General features: G+C 37.8%; 3 protein-coding genes across 3 annotated transcripts; 1 reads left to right on the top strand and 2 right to left on the bottom strand.

Moving 5' to 3' along the window:
* Positions 1-86: 86 nt before the first annotated feature.
* LOC116291394 (integrator complex subunit 11) lies at positions 87-7,283 on the top strand. Its single transcript, XM_031698563.2, has 25 exons — positions 87-217; positions 476-487; positions 912-997; positions 1,227-1,300; positions 1,393-1,504; positions 1,583-1,642; positions 1,810-1,866; positions 2,059-2,157; positions 2,241-2,275; positions 2,401-2,481; positions 2,672-2,729; positions 2,970-3,034; positions 3,188-3,242; positions 3,492-3,587; positions 3,890-3,928; positions 4,043-4,126; positions 4,211-4,300; positions 4,392-4,472; positions 4,862-4,943; positions 5,139-5,258; positions 5,567-5,640; positions 5,712-5,854; positions 5,992-6,061; positions 6,376-6,456; positions 6,699-7,283. The coding sequence occupies exons 1-25, from the start codon at positions 190-192 to the stop codon at positions 6,801-6,803; spliced, it is 1,887 nt and encodes a 628-aa protein (XP_031554423.2). The 5' UTR covers positions 87-189; the 3' UTR covers positions 6,804-7,283.
* On the bottom strand, positions 5,512-15,718 carry LOC116291391 (phosphatidylinositol 4,5-bisphosphate 3-kinase catalytic subunit beta isoform-like). Its single transcript, XM_031698558.2, has 18 exons — positions 14,404-15,718; positions 13,490-13,723; positions 12,962-13,159; positions 12,483-12,707; positions 11,928-11,969; positions 11,387-11,490; positions 11,170-11,254; positions 10,624-10,745; positions 10,503-10,542; positions 9,923-10,126; positions 9,566-9,741; positions 9,166-9,275; positions 9,015-9,093; positions 8,628-8,798; positions 8,193-8,310; positions 7,959-8,116; positions 6,351-7,650; positions 5,512-5,811 (listed from the first exon to the last, which is right to left on the bottom strand). The coding sequence occupies exons 1-17, from the start codon at positions 15,199-15,201 to the stop codon at positions 7,386-7,388; spliced, it is 3,129 nt and encodes a 1,042-aa protein (XP_031554418.2). The 5' UTR covers positions 15,202-15,718; the 3' UTR covers positions 5,512-5,811; positions 6,351-7,385.
* A 142-nt stretch (positions 15,719-15,860) lies between these two features.
* On the bottom strand, positions 15,861-22,793 carry LOC116291395 (ubiA prenyltransferase domain-containing protein 1). The gene is made up of 3 exons (XM_089029799.1): positions 21,352-22,793; positions 17,583-17,653; positions 15,861-16,701 (listed from the first exon to the last, which is right to left on the bottom strand). The coding sequence occupies exons 1-3, from the start codon at positions 21,982-21,984 to the stop codon at positions 16,383-16,385; spliced, it is 1,023 nt and encodes a 340-aa protein (XP_088885925.1). The 5' UTR covers positions 21,985-22,793; the 3' UTR covers positions 15,861-16,382.
* Positions 22,794-23,212: the final 419 nt, after the last annotated feature.

The following is a 23,212-nucleotide window of genomic DNA, read 5'->3' as shown; positions in this document are numbered from 1 at the left end:
TACTCATTAAATATTGATTTATTCATGGTCTGCAATATCACAACAAACAAATGCGCCAAGTTCTCTTGCGCACGTATTATCAGATATACCCGCTGGTTATCTGTCAGAAGACGTTCCAAAAATAGAAACTAAAATGCTCTAATATTATCCTTTAATACTGTGTTATTATTAGATTAGCTGACCAACAGAATGCCCAATATCAGTGTAGTACCATTAGGTAAGTGTCGATGGAGAGATATATCGAGACTTCTTTGCTCGTGTGCGAGTACGCATTTGATTTGTAACATTTTATTTATTCTAATAATAATATTAATGTTGATTTTCTGCTTTAATTACAAGTGCATTTCAGTGCGTAAACATCCTCTCTCTCTGATGTTCATAATTATACTGTTATATATTTATATTTACCATGGCTGGCTCACAGTAATATTATTTGTCAATGTTTTTCTTTCCATGTGTCCTCTCATCACTACAGGCGCAGGTCAGGGTAAGTACCTGTATTTACATATTATATTATAAGGTGGCTCTATTACGAAGGGGTTGGGGGGGGACCATGTCCTCTGTCTGAATCACTTGTCCATGGCTCACATGTCGCCTTTTCAAGGCCATATGTCGGTTGTTGAAATTTACCCCTAACTATATTTTAAATCATTGTTAATGCAGATATACAATTCTTATTTCAAACATAAAAGCAAGGAATATTATAGTCATTGATCCAAAAGCAGAGAGTCTGCAATTATGTAGTCACATATGGACAGACAGACAGACACCTAGATCATACCTCTAACACAAGCAGTCAGTCAATCACAGTATATAACAGGAAGATAGTTGGACCCATATATGTATAGGGAGATAAGTGCTTTTTCTGTTGAATTTAATTCAACTGTCTGTTGTTTTATTTTTGGATTCAGATGTTGGGAGAAGTTGTATTTTGGTCAGTATTGGCGGCAAGAATATCATGTTGGACTGTGGTATGCACATGGGGTACAATGATGAGGTGAGTTACAATTTCTTATTTTACTTCTAATATGCTTTTATTACCTACTATTTTCCCATCTCAAATCGCATGTCATTTCCTTGATAATTATTTCTTTCTTTAACAATAATTATACTACATGTCATTCCCTTGAGTATTATTTTTTATTATCAGTAATGTTTTCATCTCAAATCATCATGTCATTTTCTATAGTCTTATTTCTTCATACAATATAATTCATTGTTTTCAGAGGCGATTCCCAGATTTTTCATACATAACAAGATCAGGTCAACTAACCCAGCATCTTGACTGTGTCTTAATAAGGTTAGAAAATCCTTAACAGGTTTTAAAAAGAACACTACTGTTATCCTCTTCTGAAAAATTATAGTAATGTTTCAATCTATACTTTTTCTTAGTCATTTTCACCTTGATCACTGTGGAGCTTTGCCATACTTTTCTGAGATGGTTGGTTATGATGGTCCAATCTACATGTCACATCCAACCAAAGCTATATGTCCTATCTTATTGGTACGTCAAAGCAATATATTACAAAACATGTTGTCAGTCTTTTAGTAGTGTCACTTGACATTGTTGATTCACCAACAGGAAGATTACAGAAAAATTACAGTTGAAAGAAAAGGTGAAACAAACTTCTTTACATCACAGGTAATCAATTAAATTACTTTTGTAAGATATCAAATTAAAAAAAAAACAGAGTACAATCTAAAAATAAGATTATTGACGGGCTTATACAAGCGGAAGATGCTAGAGTGATCTAACTGCAATTAAATTAAGATGATGTTAATGTAATTAAATCTTTATTATACTTGCAGATGATCAAGGACTGCATGAAGAAAGTGATACCAATAAACCTACACCAATCCATCAAGGTATATACAGTACAGCATATATAATAACTCCTTATCTCTCCTCTTCCCTCTTCCCTTTTCCCTCTTCTCTCTTCCCTCTTCCCTCTTCCCTCTCCCCCTTCCCCTTCCCTCTTCCATCTCTCAACTCCCTCTCAAGGCCACTGTGGGAATGATTACAAACCAGCTCAATATCTATATTCAAACTATTTGAAGGTAGATGATGAGTTAGAGATCAAGGCATATTACGCTGGCCATGTTCTTGGTGCTGTCATGTTCCACATGAAAGTCGGCACAGAATCAGTGGTCTACACTGTGAGTTTGTTATAATATTATTTCATCATCCATTTTAGTAAGTTAATAAAATCTCTAATGAAAATTTATTTTATTTTTGAAAGGGTGACTACAACATGACTCCAGACAGACATCTTGGGTAAATGATTACACACATATTATTTAGTAATAATCTTTCACTAACTGTACCCACTATTGATTGCTAGAACCTTTCACTATTGAAGAGTTTAGGGCGTAATAAGTGTGGCTGTCTTTGTCTTGCAGCTCTGCATGGATCGATAAATGCAGACCAGATATCTTGATCACTGAGTCAACTTATGCTACAACTATTAGAGACTCTAAAAGGTAAAAAAACTTATCTATTCTTAGGGTGCATGTGACGTCATAGCCACCATGTTGGTTGACCTTGAAAAAAATATTTGTTTTTGGTGTCTTTTGTCATGTCAACCAACATGGTGGCCTTGTGTCTTGTTCTTTCATTCTCATGGAAGGGATGGACGCTTCCAGTAACCCCATGGTTTTTATCTTTTAACAGGTGTCGAGAACGTGACTTCTTAAAAAAGGTCCATGAATGTATTGACAAAGGAGGAAAAGTAAGTCAGAATCAAGTTCTATCATCTACTTTACAAGTCTTCAGGAAACGTTGAGAGAACAAGACACTGCTGGGAAATTAGTACACCCACCCACCCACCCCACTCAGAAAATTCAAAACAAGTGAATTGTGAAATCAGTTGAATCCCCACTCCTCTCTCTAATCAATGGAATTAGCACTACCTACCCAACCCCCACAATATTCTCTTTGGACTCAGTGACCATAATCCTGATATTTGTAGGTTCTCATACCAGTATTTGCTTTGGGAAGAGCACAGGAACTGTGTATTTTACTTGAGACATACTGGTAAGGACTTATGACAGCCATGATGTTGTACCTTGTGATCATCATGTTGTCATGAAGGAAAGATATGTTTTATAGTTCACTTAGAGCTTCAAATGTTTCCTTTCAAGATGTCTAGCATATGCTAACAGTTAACTATTTTGTTTTCCTACACAGGGAACGAATGAATCTTAAAGCTCCAATTTATTTTTCAACTGGGCTCACTGAAAAGGTAAAGCCTTGGAAAGCCTCCCTCTCTGAACCCGTCTTGACGATGGCAGGAAATAGAGCATTCAGTACCCACTTCCCTGCAGCATAATATTCCCAATGCAGTTAAATTTGGGGAGCAAAACCATGGAAGCCTAACCTCTTAAGAAATATCATTCATCATATATTGCCTTCCAAATCTAGCTGCACTGAAAACGGGGTCTGTGGAATATGGACATTTCTCATTCAGTTTTGATGTTGTTATTCATCCCAGGCCAATCACTACTACAAGCTGTTTATCACCTGGACAAACCAAAAAATCAAAAACACTTTTATCAAGAGAAACATGTTTGAGTTTGAGCACATTAAGGTAAAAAGCAGAGAGAATAATGGGATGCAATCCACTTGGGCATAATGTTTTCCCATTTCAGACTACATGTATGTCGCCATTCCCTAGAGTATCATTTTTTTGTTTAATGGCTGTGCTGAGAAGTCACATGAAAATGCTACCCTCAAAAAAAGAGTCTTTTTATCAAGGGATTGACATGTGGTCTGTAATGGAAAAACATGGGTCCATTTGTAGCATCCTTTATTCCATAACTTGATTTTTCTTTATTGATTTGTTTAAGAAAAAGAATTCACGTGACAATCTTTTGTTTATCTGTGTTACAGCCATTTGATCGTTCATATATTGATCAACCTGGACCTATGGTAAGATGCTTGTTTCTAGTTTTTCTCTCCAAGTTTTCATCCCTCTGCAAAACCATACATGCTAAGTTTTAATTTTAGTTGGGCATTACTGAGCATTTTATTTCTTTTTTTCAGGTTGTTTTTGCTACACCTGGAATGTTACATGCAGGACTTTCTCTGCAGATTTTCAAAAAATGGGCCTCAAATGACAACAACATGGTATATATTATCAATTCATGGAGAGGGATTGGAATATTCCTGGATAAGATATAAGTTATATACAGTCATGTAATATTATTTCAGGTTGTTATACCAGGATATTGTGTGGCTGGTACCGTTGGTCATAAAGTACTGGCTGGACAGAAAAAGATTGAGTTGGACAAAAAAAATGTGGTACGTACAGCTGTACTATGGTATAAGCCATATCACTATTTTTTCATGTATTATGCTCAGTTTTTAAATGGAATCTTTCTTTGTTGAATAGATAGATGTCAAGCTATCAGTGCAGTATATGTCTTTTAGTGCTCATGCTGATGCTTCTGGGATTATGCAGTTGATTCGCCAGGTGAAGAAACTCTTAGCTGTCATAGGAAAACCTCTTTTCGCTTCCCTCTCTCATTCCTTTCTTCCGTCCCTTCTTTCATCCCTCTTCCCCTCCCTTTCTCCTTCCTTCCTTTCCGCTATTTCTCCCTCCCCTCCTTTCTTCTGTCCATCCATCCCTCCCTACTTCCATCCCACCATTCCTCCTTCCTTCCATCCCTCCTTCCACCCATCCCTCCCCCTCCCCACCTTCCTTCCATCCCTTCCTCTCTCCTTCCATCCCACCATTTCTTCTTCCTTCCATCCCTCCTTCCATTCCTCCTTTCCCTCCCTCCCCTTTCTTGTTTCGTGTTTCGCATAAATTTGAGATGGTCGTGATCATTTCTCATTTTATTTTTATATTTTTCTTCAAAGGCTGAGCCAAAGAATGTCATTTTGGTTCATGGAGAAGCAGGAAAAATGGACTTTTTACGACAGAAAATAATGCAAGAATTTAGTAAGTAAATAATTTTTTTCATCATTACATGACCACCAATATTATCATCTTTGTAATCACTATCATCATTCTCAACATCATCATCACTATCATTGTTGGACATTAAGCCAATTATCAAAGGCCTTTACACAAGTCTACCCTCTTCTGTCCCACAATGCATCACTTCATATTACCTTACAATATTTTGCACGCTAGACATACAGTGTTACAAACCAGCCAATGGAGAAACAGTCTACGTCACCACTGAACCCTGTATAACTGTTGATATGGCACTTAGTCTGCTGAAGAGAAAAATAGATGCCATCTCTGCTTCAGGTTGGTCTTACCTCCTCTGGTGTGAAGTTTAGATTTATTAATTTATATCGTAACAGATATAATAAACTAAAGCCATATTTAAGAAGGGGCATCTAGGATCAACCTTCCTATCTCTGTTGCTCAGGGTTAGCCCTATCACATTCACGTTCCAGTGAAGTTGCAGTAAAAGGAAGATGCGCATTCTTTACTTTACCATTGGTATTTGTGAATATTTTGACACTGAATTAATCAGTATGTAATCAAGAAACACAGCAGTATTTCAAGGTCTATTTATTCTACTATTTACGTGTGTTTTTATGTCTGTATAGATATTAAAAGAGCCAAATTAACACCTAATAACAACCATCTACCACTGCAAGGCGTTCTGGTCATGAAGGACACGGTAAGATATCCTACGTACTATCACCATTCTTACTGTAGTTAGTGTTTGACTATCTTTCTTTCTTGCATCAGTCGTTTCGTTTACTGGAATCAGAAGAAGCCATGAAAGAGCTAGGCCTTACTCAGCATCAACTACGATTCACTTCTACTGTTACCATGGAGATATCTGAACCTAGTAACGTGATATTGGAAAGGTTACATACTCATCTTGAAAGGTAATGCATCAGCTGGGTGCAGGGTTTAATCTTATTGGGTCGTTATGGACGAACATTGAAAGTGAGATCATCTTAGCCAGGCCTATTCTCAAACCTGGGAAAAAGGTTGATAATAACTTTATATAGTATTTTTATAGGCTATTGCCCAACTATACCATACAAAGAATCACCGGTGGATGTCTGTCTATCGACTCTGTACTATTAAAGGTAACCATCGAAACTGTGACGAAAACCACTTCATCCCCATCCTCACCTAATCTTATTATATTTGTACCTTAGAAGTGCATCCAGGAGTGAATTTGGTTTTAGGCTAGAGAGATTTTAAATTTCTTTCATCAAGGAGACTTGAGAGTAAGAGAAACTGTAGAAAAACTCTCTTTCTCTCCTACTTTTTTCGTTTCATTCACATCTATTCAGGGCTCCAAATGATAGCAAATTTTTCAACGAAAGGATGACCCTGAAGTTTAGTGAAGTGAAGGTTTCATTCATTTCATACCTGCTATTTCGTTTTTTATTCCCAGTTAAGCGACAGTGCATCTTCAGATGATCGTGGAACATCTTCGACTAGTTCCTGTAGCTTACTCGTCTCCTGGTCATTCCAGGTAAATCTTGATTGATGCCTCGGTTACATGGTGCAGCTGTTGTGCAGGGGCATTTGCAGCAGCGTTGCAGGTCATGTTCACACCATGGTACTTGTTGCACGCTTCGTTGCAAAAGTATATCTCGATTCTATTTTAATTGTTCAGAGCAACAGTTAGAGAGTTTGTGCTGGGTCTTAACGTGCCAATTATTTTTAGCCGTGTAAGGAATATAGTTAGATACAGTTTAATTTGCTGTTCAACAGGATGAAGAGCTTGGGAGTCACATGCTGTCTTTACTGCGAAATCGCAAAGACATCTTAACTTCACAGACTCCAATGGAAGTAAGGCCTTCATTGACTAGATATTGATGTTGTACGGGTCTTCTTTCCAAGATATAATGGATGCGGGCTGGATGACCTCGTACTGCATAGGATTATGGTACAGAGTTGAAAGACAAGGGATCAACTGCCTTTGATCTAAACCCCATCATGCATAGGTCGCGCCTCTATTGCATTGTCAATGAACAGTAGACTTTCACATCTCTTCGAGGCTTTTATTTGCAATAACTGTGATCATGTACTATTCCGCTCTACAGAATCCACTTTACACTTGACTTTAAAACTTGGTAGATTTATAAAAGGATCTCCAAATTTGTTACATTTAGCTGAAAATCAGGATAGATTTTGATTTGTTTTGATTGCGCCTTCTTTTCTCTAATATTCTTTTCCTCCGGTTTTCTTCCGTCCGCAAAACACAACATGCTAAAGTGCAATTCCATCTGTGAGTTAGCCATTCCCTGACATAGGATGTTTCGGGCTGTAGTAAAATACATTGATTTTATTTCCCCACTTTCTGTGTTTTGTCATTGAGTTCAAACCTTCAGTTCAATCTACTATACGAGAAATGTAAAAATTTAGCAAACAAAGCCAAATGTCCATGCTCTATATTCTTCAATTGTTGCGATACAGATTGTGTAAAATCCAGAGGACACTGACTTTGTGACTATTATCGAGAGCTCCTTTTAGTCGCTTATTAAACTGCTTGACTGCCTCATCTTCAGACACCTCGAGGTTCAAGGTTTTTCTGAGGTAACCAATGTCACTGGGTGTGCGTAGTTCGGGTATCCCAGCAGATAACATCATTACAAAAAGATTGATCAGCAGTGAACCCTTGCGACGAAGAATCAGGAACGCTTGCTCACAAATTCCTCTGAAACTGAACACAATAACAGATGATTAGATTTAATTATTTTGAGTTATGAGCTCCAGTTCTTTTCCTGCTTGAAATAAGAGTGTACCAGACTAAACAAATTCACTTGCCCTTGACCAATACTATCTCTCTGGCGGACATGTCATGCTTTAGTTAAAAAATGTGAGTTGTTGTAAGAGCAAAACAAGCATCAGCTCAGGACCTTCAGTCTTCGTTAAAAACACTTGCATTCAAAGGGATCAGTGCTCCTTCAAGGTTAATACATCATCCACTCTGCTTTCACTGACAAAAAAGATAAATATAGAGTTTCTTACTATTGAAATTCTTCAGTGTCCTCGGGTTTGCGGTCTGTTCTTCCTTTAGTTATCACGTGGACAAAATGATCCGTCAAGACGAAAGGAACTCTCTCTCGACGAATACCAAATTTCTTTTTGAAGTTACCAAGAAAATGACCAAAGTCAATGTGGAAGAGCTTAAAGTCAGAAAGTAAGAAAAAATGAAATAATACACTGTATCGGCACTACTTGAAGTACTGGTTTGATTGTTACCTGTCCTGTCTTGGACACCATAATGTTATCACTGTGTCTGTCACCCACTCCCAGTACATACGTAGCTACACAATACCCAGCACATGACATCGTGAACCTACGTATTGCTTCATTCAAACTAAAAAAAAAAAAAGAAATCAAGTCAAAATCATCTTCAACTGGCCAATAGGGAAGCACCAGTGGCGTGCGCTGCTAATGCGCCGCCTCTCAGCGATGCAACCCAAGTTCAAGTCCTGCCTGTTGGTTCTCTCCTGTGCTTCAAGGGTTTTCCAGGTTCTCCGGTTTTCCTCCCTCCTCAAAAATCAACTACTAAATTCTAATTCGATCTTTGGGCTTTCACCTAGTTTGGAGCCTAGCTCTGTTGTGATTGTCCCATGCTGTGATACAACAGCTAAAGCTAGTAGAATAGCAGATAACAAGAGATTGTTTTCTTACTCGTCTTTTTCCCCGTGCCAAGTATTTAACCAATCCAAGATACAACACTTGTTAAGAGCACCAGATATTGCTCCTTGTCGTGTTTGAATCTTGGCTATAGTTTCTGCATTATCAACCACCTGGATCATACCAACTTTATCCCCAGTACATAAACATCCATAAGGAATCATGCTAAACAGAAAATACAAGCAAAATATTGTAAAAATTATAACAACAAATGATTGTCTACTGAGAACACCAGCAGACCACTGACGAAAGGGGACTGTCAGTCTGCGACAACATGGACAGCCTTGCGGCTTACCTATCTTTAAGCCCAACCTGGTTTTGTTGCCGGGTAGAGAAAAGAAAAGGTTGGAATACAAAGAAAGAGCAGCGAGTATGACTTACTCTAGATCTAGTCCTTCTTGCTTCCACAGTCGATCCATGATCCTTATCAGCTGTAAGGTCAACATGTCTTGACGCAGATCTAAAGTAGAAAGAGAGAGGTAGATAAGCTAATGTCTTGTTAAATAAATATCTTGATTAACGTCACACTCACCATCCCCACTCTTGAAGATTATCTTCACAGGGTTTGCTAGTTCATCATGGTTTTCAAAATCAAGCCACAACGGCTTCATCTTGGAATCCATAAACTTACACTTGTCCACCCTGAAAGTTTAAAACGTTTAATATGTTTAAAATTATCTTAGGATGTGGTTTGTTACTACCACATAGTCATAAGGGCACACTGCAGGGCGTTCAACACAGTACTTTGAATAGCATACACAGGAAAGCAAACACCTAGTGAAAGAACTTTTTCAATTATTTTGAAATGTAAAATTTAAAACAAATTTTGTGTGACTGTAAAAACATTTGTACAGTACAGTGACATACATGTACTTTATCTAATGGAGTAACAAGATAGAAGAAACCATCGAGCACGTCATGATTCAACTCACCTCAATCTTCTGAGTTTGTAGGTTGGATCAAGAGGAGATATTAGTTTGGAAAGAGCTTCCTGGTAGGTCTTATGTTGCAAGCATTCTCTCATTGTCTGCAAACCTTTCTCTCTTTTACTACTGTCCACATTGTACAGCAAACTGGAGATGGTTTTGAGCTTCTTTAGTGCTTCAATCTGAAAGAAAAACAATTGCAACCAATTTTCTTGAAATTTCAACCTTCCATAAAGAGTCATTACCTTATGATTTGAACTATTTCGACATTGTAAGAAACCATGTTGCCAAAACATGTTCTTTTTTCTTAGTTTTTTGATACAATATCTTCACAGCATCTTTAATAGTGAAACACCAACAAACCTGTTTTTGCAAGCTCTTTATGTGATCAGGAGCTCCTCTCAGATATGCCTCCAGCATCAAACCAAATCTTACAGACACTTCAGGATTGTGCATCTCAGCTCTTAACAGCCAAAACAGAGAGTGGCCTAATACTTGATTGTTGAGTGCTCGCTTGAGGATAAACATTGCTAAGTCACAGTCCAAATATGACTCAAATTTAAGAACCTGAATGAAGACGCAGAATATGAATGGAGATATTTACGACAGCAAACACTTGAAACAAATTATAGTCGAGCACACAGTCTTAGCTTCTGAGATATTCTTGCTAAAGTTTTGAGTTTGTAGAGCATAGCAACAGTAACTAAGGGGAATTGGAGCCATAAATTACACTTTGATTCCAGGACTTGGGATGAATCAGCAATGTTTCAATGTGATTGGCTCAAGTTTCTTATTTGAAATCATTGATTTCAACTTAGCCAAGATCAGGGTTTTAGAAATTAACTTATAGGCATTAATTACTCGAATTTCTCCCCTCCACTAGACTCAACTGGCAGGTCAGAATTTATGGGAAATAAAACATAGCTGAATGATATATCATTACCTGGACTAGTTGTAACAAATATTGACCAAGATCACCATCACTGAAAAGACAAAACAAATATTTAATCTGTTGTTATTCTGCGATTGCGATATGGATGACCAAGAGCAGTTACAATACATACCTCATATTCTCGAGGCATCTCACAGCAAATTCTCTGACTTTCTGGTCAGCATAATTACAATCTAGGATCTCCAGAGCTTGCTCAGGATCAAGAGGTTCCCAAGTCTGTAAGAGCACTTGCATCTGTGAATTCAAAAAGACAGAACAAATAAATAAAATAAATCTCTTTATTTAAGTGTCTAGTTCTAGCGCTTTCACACTAATTGGAGACACTTTTCGCTCACACACACTACCACTACATTTAATATTCTATGCACACAACATTGCTCAATTCACATGTTATTTTTTATGGAGGGAGGAAACCAGAGAACCTGGAGAAAACCCTCGTAGCATAGGACAGAACAACACATCAAAAACGAACTCAATTTACATGTGGCGATCGCAGGGCTCCAACCAGCAACCCGACCCGTTGGACTCACAGTGGTGAAAGATGATGTGTTAGCCTTGTACGCCACCCATAATCACAATCACATCCTAGTAAAATTACAAAATCACACAAAGGCAGCCAAAAGAAGGGGGGAGACAATCTTTGACTTAATGTTAGTACCTGTGCTACATCTTCCTTGCAGTTCCACTTCAAACAGCTCAGTAATTTCCCCAGTGCATGTGGATAGTCCTCTCGGCATTTCATTCTATGGTACCAAATAATAAAATGTATATCAAATATTTAAAGATGTGTGATTAGATTAATATGTTACATTTAAGTTATGTGAAAGCCTCTTCTTCGTAATTTTAGTCAATTTCATTTGTTTTGATGTCATTACCTTAGCAACCAGACAAAATCCTTATCTTGCTCAAGGATTGGATCAAGTGGCTCTCTATCGATAATCTGCCGCAACTTTCGTAATTCACTTTCAGAAAATGATTTCTAGAAATTATCAAATTTTAAAAAATCAGCTGATAGAATAAAGTAGGTTTCTTGATCTATTTTATTCATAGATTCAATTTATAAAAATAATGGCTTCTAGAAATAATTTGTCCAAAAAAAAGACAAAAGAATGATATGATAAAGACACGTATACTATTTGGAGGGATGAGGGGAAGAGTTATTTACACTCCTTGGGCACTCAATATCCTTGATAAATAAGTTAGTTTTGTTTTCTTAATTTTTATGTTTTATCTTGCTTTTTCCTTTGGATCATCCTTTGCCTCATATCAACTCTACTTTTCTTCTAATTCCCTCTTTTACTCCAAGGAAGGGCTAATGTCCAAAACTTAAGTACACTTATATCTTCCACACACACTGTTTAGGTTTCATTCTTATTCACTTGTTACGAGATTAACATATTAATAGGTTTAACTTACGTAAATGTCATCATGGGTGTGATCTGCTGCCATATCCACAATCTAGAATCACATTAGTGCATATTAATAGTGAGATTACTATTTATGCTGACATTGTATTAATCTATGGCTATGTATTGATAGAGGCAAACCTTGGAAAACTCACAGCTAGAGTTATGGCACTACATCGCACCCGCTAGTCTCCTACTCAGCTGCTATAAGTGTCGTCACGCAATGCTCACTTCCCTAAGTAGGGAGTAAGCATTGCGTGACAAACCTAATAACGGCTGCGTAGGAGACTACGCACCCACAAAACGATTTAAAATTATATAATTTTACTTCTCAAATAATCTTTTTATTGGAAATATTCTTAGAACTAAACTTCAATTTAGCGATTCCTGAAAAAGCTTTGGGATGATCAAAGGCTGGGCAGGCACAGGGTCTTGGAAAAGACCCTTGAATCAAGATAATCAGTTCATATGTGGTGCGAAGTCCTGAAAATGAACCAAAGACCCCAGAGATGTCATACCACTATTGCTGTTGTAATATGATTAAGGAAACGTTTTTGAAATTTACCTCATGATATGGGGGGTAAACTACTGTATTCGCATAGCGCTGAAACTCAATCAGGAGAACAGGTGACATATTGGTGTTGATATGGCACACCACTGTACCAATAGGGTTCAGTTGCTCAGCTATTGTTTCAGTTACTGGCCACGTCACAAGGGTAAGTGGTCCTTGCCGAAGTTGGCCACGAAAGTCAAACAAGGTTGTGTTGACCCAAGCCAAAGGAATGGAATCCTGAAATAGTGAATAAAGTAAGTGGCAATCTGTACCACTTCTAATTTTACAAATGAATAATTAATTGGAATGTATATTTCTAGAAACTATGAGCTGCAGATTTACTTAGGTAATGGAAAAATGTGGATGCCTTGTGCACAACCAACTAGTACACTGAAAGGTAGGTAACTGTTGCTTTAATATTAAATTGCAGTGATAATCAAACATAATATGGTATTGTTAAACAGTCATCTATACATCAAGCTCTTCTTTACCTTGGTTTTGTTTCTGCTCTTGGTATCATACACCCCATATAACACTAGACAGAGTCGAGCCATTCTTGGTATATCAGAAACAAGAATATCAAAATTGAGGAACTCACTCCAAACTGGAGAAGGACCGTTACAAAGCTTGGAGTTGTTGATTCCACAAAGAACTTGGTGACCATGGTATATACCTGCACGAACTGCAACCTTAAATAAACACCCAAACAAGCATGTTTACTGTGAAGCACAGGTGGGATAGCAGTGAGAGCACTTGCCTTTCACTAAGATGACCCGGGTTGGATTCCCTGATAGGCATCATATGCGACTAAAAATGTTGTCTGTTGGTTCTCTACTGTTTTGAGGGTCTTTCTCCTGGTTCTCCAGTTTTTCCTCCGTTGCAAAAATGAATTTCTAAATTCCAATGGGAATCCAGTAGAAAAAGAGTCACTCTGTGGATGCACTGTTTATTCCTTTTTGTTGTTGTTGTCTCTTTAAATACAAGCTTGCAAAAAGCTAATTATGGTATGGGATACTTACTTTTATAGATTCTCCAGTGTTTACGTTGAAGGCTGACACAATTTTGATTTTCAAGCTTGTATTAATACTCCATAATGATAGGCTTTCTTCACGAGGGGGGAGGGGTGGGGGTGGTCTGGTAACTGGATCAACAGTCTGTTTCCCTGTTACGCTTATATCTGTCACTTTCAAGGAATCTCTCTTTACAAGACACAGTACTGGTCTTTCACATCTCGTTATGCAGTCTTGTATGTACTGAAATTTAAACCAGGAAATATAATAATACACTAATCTACACAAACAATTCAAGGAAAAATATAATCTTGTTAAAATAATGTACATAACTTAATAATTTTTTTCTTGTATTATTTTTCAGTTTTATGGTTCATTACCTTCACTGTTTTCCAATCTCTCTTGAGACATAACATGGCAAACAGTCATTGATAATTTTACAATTCATAATGAATGTATTCCTAAAAGATTTTCTAATATCTGGAAAGAAAGGTTTTATGGAAAAGCCCTTTTAAGGAGAAAATTCAGACCTGAGATATTTTTTAATAAGAAATCATAAAATTCCTTAAGAACTCTTATTTTGATGACACACTTCGTTGACCACCCATCAATGATTAGCTATCATTATTGCTGTGCCTTAATATATTGATTCTGGGATGTGATAACTGCTGTCAAATGACGTTGTATCACAGGCATCCATGGGACTATTTTCCTCCACAGCTAGGACAGAAACTAGTGATGGCTGTGGAGCGGACTACCATGGGACCAATTTCAGCCAAAAGGCTTTTTTCATTTGAATTTTTTTTCAAAAATCATGTTGCTCTCAGCTCATGGCCTCCCTTTTGACAGCAATAACATCTTGAATCAATCTATTGATTCCACATTACAAATGACACAGCTCTTGTGGACATCACCATCATTACCTGGTATTGAAGTAAAGTATAGTCACCCAGGAGGTAACATTCTCTTCCTAGAACCTTCAGCACAAAATCATTAAGGTTATCAGTCTCATGATGCCCTCCTCCCATGATTGCTCCCCTCTTCCTCAAAACAAGCAAGAGTAGCTCCTGAGGGTAGATGTCTGCTGACACGTTAAACGCATGCATATCTTTCATAGATGCTCTGTCGCTCCTGATGGCTACGTTCACCAGGAATCTACGGTTTTCCATGAGATTTCTCTCTACAAATTTTGGAGCACTTTCACCCAAGTCCACTTGAGGGGGATAGGCGTACATGGCTCTTTCTTCCCATTCCAACTGTCTACGCTCACGGGCTATGCCTTCTACAAATTCTCCATAACGTCGCCTAAACTCATCGACTTCTGCATTCTTCATTTGTTCATATTCTTCAAGGTTTTTTCCTATGAGAACGCTGATCTTTGAAGCTAATAACTTTTCTTCTTTTTCACCTTTCCGCTCAATCAGCTTCAACATGGGTCTGAAAGGTCTTGCATCAACAAGCTGTCGATTCTCATCAACCAGTTCTTCCACTTTACCTTGCAAGTTTACACAAACAAAAACATAGCTACCCATGTCTCTTAACAGGTTAGAAAGAGGAAAGCTGGTAGATTCTCGCCATAATTTGGTTTTAATCTCAGTGAGAGTTGCTTCAATCCTCACTTCAATCGGGATCAACACACCATTCGGCATCAAACAGTCGACGTTCACAATCGAACAAGCGGCCATATCGGCCCACATATCTAGTCGACTAACTGGAGGCATCTTGGATGACCTATAGACGTTCACTAGTCAAGATCGTGGTGAGATCTCACAAGTTATTGTTCGATTTCATAATATGTTTGACGCTCTTGATCTACCAAAGCTTCCGCATCATCACCGTCACACCTTGACTGTTTACGTGGTCATGCACAAAAACCATGCGTAACAAAGCGATGGGGAACCATCACATTTTACCTTATATATATGTCATATTCTATCAAATGACAACGACTCCATAGTTTTATGATCTTCAAAAATTAAGCAGTGTATCAATACTTGTACAACTCGTACAGCTCCCGGTATAAGTGTAAAACCTCAAGCTTGTGAAAACGCAACCTTGGAGATTACGTAGCTTGATACGCCTTCCTTTATCAACAAGTCGACCTCGACTTTAAGGTATGTTCAAATGTATTCCTTTTCATGTTTTCCTTCTCTTTTAAACGAGTAAGAGACTGTAAACATTTAGCAAACGTTTGTTGTTCACTTTGTTCCTGCAGCCGCCATATCTAAAATACGTCACCACAGGGAACCCAATCACAATATTCATACACAAATCCTTTTCCCATCATGCCTTTCGCTTCTAACATTTCGCGCCACACGATTTTGGGACGCTAGCTTTCTTCATCCCGTCTAGTACACTGAAGCAACGAAAATACACGCTGTTGGTAGCAACTTGTAAGTTTATTCGTTTAGTTAGCTATAATGACGATAATTGTTATTCAAAGTATTCTTTCAAAACTAAAAATTATAAATAGGGCCCGCGAAACGACGCCGGAAAATGGTCGTCGGGATCCGGGTGGGGGAAACCGTATAAACACTGTTTTATTTAAGTTACATTTTAAAATATCTTCTATTTTAAGTTTATTAAATGATATATGATTATTCTACCTAAAACACTTCACGCATGCGTTGACATACTAGCGTATGAGACCAGTGTAAGATTGGTCTGTGGGCCTGCGTTATCTCTAGTCAGCGCTTCGAAGCGAATGGAATGCACATGCCCTGAGAATTAGATTTGTTTATATATGATTATTATCTTTTATTATTTATTATTATTTATTTATGACAACTTTGTTTGCGAAAAATAACACAAGAGTCAAAAATCACAAAATGGCTGTTAGCAGAGAAGACCTGAATCCTCATCGTGTGAACTCATGTAAAGCTTATTCCCTATTAACCAAAAACTATTCAACAACTAGATTATTACCGTTATATAAAAAGCTTAGTAAGTACAGTACGCCAAACACTATGCCTACAATAGACGTCTTTTGAGGTAGGACCAACACTTCTTGGTCGTAGGACGGAATGGCTAACATTGCAAGTGGCAGACATAGAAGTGGAAAGAAGAAGTACTTGGACGCGTAAATACCAAGGATTGATGTCACTATGTGAGGACTTAGAAGAAGAAGTGGAAACACCGTCATTGCAATATGGTTGCCTAGCAATACGGCTAGTGTACCAGCGCCTCTTTCTTTGTCAGATTTGATTGAGCGAATGTTCTGGCTGAAAAATACAACAACAAGAGTTCAAGTTTGATTAAGATTACAGCTCCGCAAAAAATCAATGATTTCTTCTGGTCCTGCTGCAGTATTCCTGCTTATGCTGTAGTGATGTCCCCACTATTACAAAAGCCGGAGTTGTCCCACTAATAAAGGCTTTCCTTTTGCATTTTTTCTGCTCAGGGGAAATGGTTAGTATTCCTACTAAGTGGACTCCTATAAGATGATCAACCATCTGGATGGACTTTCCAACAGATGATGTGTTTTGGGTCGTTCACTATACACATAGGTGTATTTAGCCGACAAGAAATAGACCCATTTGTCTTTTTCCCTCTCAAAAATGGCTCTATGGTAGAGCCATTTTTGAGAGGGAAAAAGAATTGGTAGAGCCATTTTTGAGAGGGAAAAAGACAAATGGGTCTATTTCTTGTCGGCTAAATACACCTATCCATAATCAAGTATGCTTAACCTCTAAAACTGTAAATATCTTAATGGTGGCATGAATAACTTGAGCAAACTTTCCATTAAAAGATTCACGCCTCAGTGACCTTGATTTTAATTATACTAACGCTATAAAGGAGTCTTTGCTGGAGGGAGCCAATTATCTTTGACAGCAGGCGCTGCTGAGCAGACGATTGATATGGTCACTAGTACTGATACGATACCACCATCAGTAAATAACAAGTCTAGATACTAATATAAATGTTCACTACTATTAAATATGATTTTTCCATCCAGCCACGAGTTATTATTGAATTCCTTTCGCGCCAGCTCTTAATTGATATTCAGTAATCGATATTGCGTGTCGTGGAACGAACCTGATACTTATAGATTTTTAACACAATATTAAAAAAAAAACACTAAAAGATTCTAATGTGTTATTACCTGTGGAGTAGACATTCAGTATTTAGTGCCAGAGGTAGAGAATAAAGCGCCAGTAGTTGTATAGAGAGCTCAGCGGTCAGCGGTCAGCATGGCGGCAAGACGTGTATTTTTGAGCTCCGCCATTTTATTACTTCTCTTGGGATTTTCGTTGTCTTTTGAACTTTCTGATCAAATTTCTGATTACCAGAAGTTCGGAGTGTCGTTTATTATTAACCATGGCTTGCTTATCAGTGGAAGGACGGCTTATTTTCTTGCTGGTTACGATTATTTGACAAGACCACGTGGAAGAAAGTACTTTTCTACTCGAATTTGCCGTTATCCCAATGCTCAAATTACTTTTAATTTGAATAGACTTGCTACTAGTGGTGATATCAACCCTAATCCAGGGCCTATCTTCTCAGGGAACAGTACTAATACCTCGTGTTCTGTTTGTATGAAGACTGTGGCCAAGACTCATCGAGCAATTGAATGTGACTTATGTTTCAAGTGGTGTCACATCAAATGTGGCGGCGTCTCACCTACTGAATATAGAAACCTGCAAAATACCCTAAATTTTGCTTGGACATGCCCTACATGTATATTGGATCTACAGTCGTTACCGTTTGCTAATATCAGCAATTTGGAGCTCTACGATTTAAACCTCAATGATTCTATTCATTCTGGTTCTCTTCTCAATGATAGTCGCGAAGCCGAGGCTAATAGCCTCCGGGACTTTCTCCAGCCCTACGAAAGGAACTTTAAACTAGCACACTTGAATGTGAATAGTATAGCTGGATTTAAGTTTCACGTTATTAAGACTTGGTTGCTATCTCGACTTTTCGACGTCCTGGTATTAACAGAGACTAAAATTGATGAGTCGTTCCCTGACTCTCAGTTTGCTGTCGAAGGCTACAGATTCATGAGATGTGATAGATCTATTCGTGGTGGTGGCGTTATGATTTTCTGGCGCTCTAGTATTGTTTTTCATCATATCCAGATGCCTACCTTAAACAAACTTGAGGCCACTTCAATTAAATTAAAGATAGGCAAGAAATGGCTCTTGGTGATTGGTGCATATCGACCACCCAGTATCACCTCAGCTGTATGGTTTAATGAGCTATTCAGCTTACTAGACTCTGCTTCATCAATGTGTGATGACCTCATTCTACTTGGTGACCTAAATTGTAATTTAATGGATCCAGATGTCAGTGGCCGTGACCTTGTGGACTTATGTGATATATTTAATCTGGACTGTTTGATTGACAAACCCACACGGATTAGTCAATCATCACAAACTCTCATTGATGTAATCCTCACTAGTAACAGGAGAAGGTTTCTATCGTCTGGAGTTTTTGAACCACATCTCAGTGACCATTCATTGGTTTACACCATTATGAGAACATTTTCCAATTATCATAGATCAAGGAAAGTTACTTATAGGAACTTCAAAGTTTATAATAAAGATGAACTCTTAGAAGACCTTGCCTTAACACCCTTTCATGTTATCTCCGTATTTGATGATGTGTCTGACCAGGCCTGGGCCTTTAGTAAATTATTTACTGATGTCATAGATACTCATGCTCCAATTAAGCAGTTCCATCTCAGGGGTGGCCATGTGCCTTACCTGACTCCTCAGTGGCGAAAAGCTATTCGACACAGAAACCGATTATGGCGTAAATATAGACGTGATCCCAGCCCTACTAACTGGAATCTGTACAAGAAGCAAAGAAATTTGTGCACTTCACTTAGACGGAAGTCAATTGCAAGTTATTTTCATCTGAAAGCAGATCGATGTTCTTCTAAGCCTAAAGATTTTTGGAAATTCTTTGGTTCTCTTTTCCATTCTAAGAAAGGACAAGCTAATGACATTGTTCTACAAGAAAATAATGACTTTATCACTGATAAGTCTACTATTGCAAAATTATTTAATGATTATTTCACTAGTATTTGTGAGAATTTCCCTTTGCCTAGCAATGAAGTATATGGTACGGGTTTTTCAAACCATCCCAGTATCTGCACTATAAATAATTGTATGTTAGGAGTTAATAATCAGAATAATCAGTTTAGCTTTCATACCACTTGTGCTTCTACTATTACTGATATAGTGCTTTCTCTTTCTTCATCAAAGTCGTCAGGTTATGATAACATTCCTATTCGCCTAGTTAAAGATAGTATTCCTGTTATTTCTCGAGTTATCTCTAATTTATTTAATTATGCTATTATGACATGTACTTTCCCTACTTGTTGGAAGTTGGGTCAGGTCACACCTATATATAAAAAGGGCATTGAATATTCGAAGGGTAACTATCGACCCATTACTACCTTAGCTGCCTTTGGTAATATCTTTGAACGAGTCATTGCAGGTCAGTTAAATAATTTCTTTTGTGACAAGCTGTCCCAGTTTTTGTCAGCTTATCGTAAGCATTATAGCTGCGAGACTACTTTGCTTAATTTATTAGAAGAGTTTAGGAGTGGTCTGGACAAGCAGCATTTTGCATCTATTATTGGTATTGATTTGTCCAAGGCATTTGACAGCTTGCCACATGACTTACTTCTAGCTAAACTTGCTGCTTATGGTTTATCCTTTAATAGTTGTTCACTTATAGGGAATTATCTTACGGATCGTTTTCAGAGAGTTAAATTGGGTGACCAGTTTTCTGATTGGAGCCCACTTATCAGAGGAATTCCTCAAGGGTCTGTATTAGGCCCTCTCCTCTTCAATATTTTCCTCAATGATTTGTTATTATCTGAGCTTCAGTCTAAGGTTAGTTCATATGCTGATGATACCCAGATCTTTGATGTTGGTAATGATGTTTCTCTGCTACATAGGCATCTGCAGTCTGATCTTCTCACTGCTCATTCGTGGTTCTGCTCCAACGGCCTCATGATGAATCCTGATAAATGTACTACCATGTGGCTAGGCAAGAGCAAGGGCATAAACACACCTTGTTTTTCCATTGGTAGTGAGGTGGTCAGTCTTGCAGATGATGTCAAGTTACTAGGTGTAACTATCGATAGAGATTTAAAATTCAGCAAACACATTACAGAGATAGCACGGAAGGTTGGCAAGCAAATTCAAGTCTTACAAAGACATAAGAAACTAATTAATACTGATGCCAAAGTCAAATTATATAATGCCTATTTTTTACCTCATTTAGATTATTGTTCTATTGTATGGCATCATTGCGGGAGAGGTAATTCAACCAAATTAGAAAAACTTAATGAACGCGCTTTGCGTTTTATTTATAATGATCATAAAAGCACATATGAGGAATTATTGTTGCGTATTAATCATCCTACTTTGTATAATAGGAGAATGCACAATATTTTAATATTAGTATTTAAGGCTCTGCACGGACTGGTTCCTGAATATATTTCTAAGTTATTTACACTACGTAATTGTAGCATTAATTTACGGAGTGATAACATTCTTATAGTACCTAGAGTAAACACCACTAGTTATGGTCTTCATTCCTTGGCTTATCAGGGTAGTAAGTTATGGAATTCTCTTCCAAACAACATGAGATTGTTGCACGAATTAAGTAAATTTAAATCGGAAATTTCCAAAGTCAAATTTGATATTGACTGTTGTACCTTTTGTAGAGGATAATTCTATTTTAATTTTATTTTACATATATACATATATTTATTTCATTGTTTACATCCATATTTTTATATTAGCATCATGTAATTTTAATTTTTAGTTTAGGTTATTTATAACTTGGAGATATTAGCATGTACTTGCTATCTTGTAATTCAAGTATAAATAAAGTTATTGTATTGTATTGTATCTGGTTGGTCCAACCTGAACAGCGTAAGCAAACATGACACACAAAGGCCCATAGATGGCGCTCACTGCTAACTCCCCTAAAGCCAGGTTCTTCAAGTAGTTGCCAAACAAAACAGAGCTCAGAAAACCGACTACAAAAAGAATCAACTCCTGCCAAAGATTTGCTCCAGAGAATACCAGAAGAAACGCAAATGTAGGGATGACAATACAATAAGAAACAACAGCACAACGAGCTGATTCTTGTATTATTAAATAACGCTCAATGGCAGATGAGTAAAAACGTCTGGTTCTTGCTTCGTAGTAAGAACTAACAAAGTTTCCCGCTGCGTGAGTACCGATGATCACTAAACCACACAGCACTAAGATGAATGGATCGAACTTGTTGCTTGACTTCCAAGCAAGGAGTGTGCCAAGCATTACAGGAAGAACACACGATGGTAAAGTCCATGGATTCAATGATCTGACACGAACTTCAAATACTGATAGATATCTCTTGTTGTCTGCCATATTGTTTGGTATAAGAGGACTGTTGATGGTGATTAAATCGATCAGAATGACAACGAAAACGTGCAGCTCTATTGGATTGACGACGAGTATAAACCTGTTACCGGTTGAGTGACCACCAACACGCATGCAGTATAGTATTTAGCATATTTGACCTGTCTGCTACATGACTGAAGATTGACGATCCCATTTTAATGGTACAACTGCATTATTTATTGCATGTCACCACACAACCAACGAGTAGTTTTAAACCATTTCTAGTCGTTATTTTACAGCACAAAAAAGACATCAATTTTTTCTGGTGTTAAAATGTTGTCGCCAACACTAGATACACCTACTTGCAAGAACGTTGTCATACGATACTAGAACATTAGTAATTTAGTGAGAAAGGAATACATTAAAAGACAAAAGAAAAAGTTCAGCTTCAATGATCTTCTTTTGTTTTTTAATATAATTCCTATCCCACTAAATCACTGTTCTAATTTCGTATGACAACGTTATTGCAAGTAAGTGTATGTTAAGAGGCCCCCTTTCTTCGCATGAGATGATGTCACGCAACTAAAAAATAAAACCCTCCGGTGGATCATCGTCACGCCTTGTTTATCTGTCTGTACTGTGCTGCTGCATTAGTCGATTCTAGCGATTCTTATGCCGAGTTTACGACTGCAGACTTTTTTTCCGCGCTTGTGTGTAAATAAGCAAACAAGAGGCGATATTGAATGAATTGTTGCAAAAGGCTATGGTGTGCTTAAGTATTGCACATTTTTGAATGGTAATGCACAAAATGAATGGTAATGATTCGTATTGGCACCGGTCGACCTTTCAGAACTGTCAGGTTGGAAGACACTGAACAACATTACCATCCACTTTGCTGGAAACAACGAAATTAGCACTTTCAGTTCTTACTGCATGCAGCAGCAGTAAGGGGGACTCGCGATCCATGCCGTATATTTGCGGGTTTTACCCGGGAAATTACGAACGCGGGTACAGCAGATTTACGGGATTTCCCGCGAAAAGTCCCTTACTGCTGCTCTGTTGGGTACCGCAAACGAAGTATAAAATACTTCGTATATAATGGATACCATCAAAAGTATCAAGAACAAGACTGTGCGCAAACTCAGAACCCAGGTTCTGGACAGGTTAGACGCAGACTTTGCCTTTACGACATTTATGGAAGGTAATACGGATGAGACTATGACACAGGAAAGAGCAGAACAGATAATCGACCTAATGCCCGAAGGTAATTACCGTTTGGAGTTGACCTTTATAAAGTATCTGGACGGGGAATGGATTATTGAAAGGGGCCGCAATCCCATTAGAGCGTCTGGTAAAAAGAACCTGTTCGTCTTAAGTAAGG

Source organism: Actinia tenebrosa, unplaced genomic scaffold, assembly GCF_029948245.1.
Source record: "Actinia tenebrosa isolate PJP-AT-01 unplaced genomic scaffold, QUT_ActTen_1.0 PGA_scaffold14__42_contigs__length_11649687, whole genome shotgun sequence".
NCBI classification, from domain to species: Eukaryota; Metazoa; Cnidaria; class Anthozoa; order Actiniaria; family Actiniidae; genus Actinia; species Actinia tenebrosa.
This window is presented reverse-complemented; position numbering and strand designations above follow the sequence as displayed.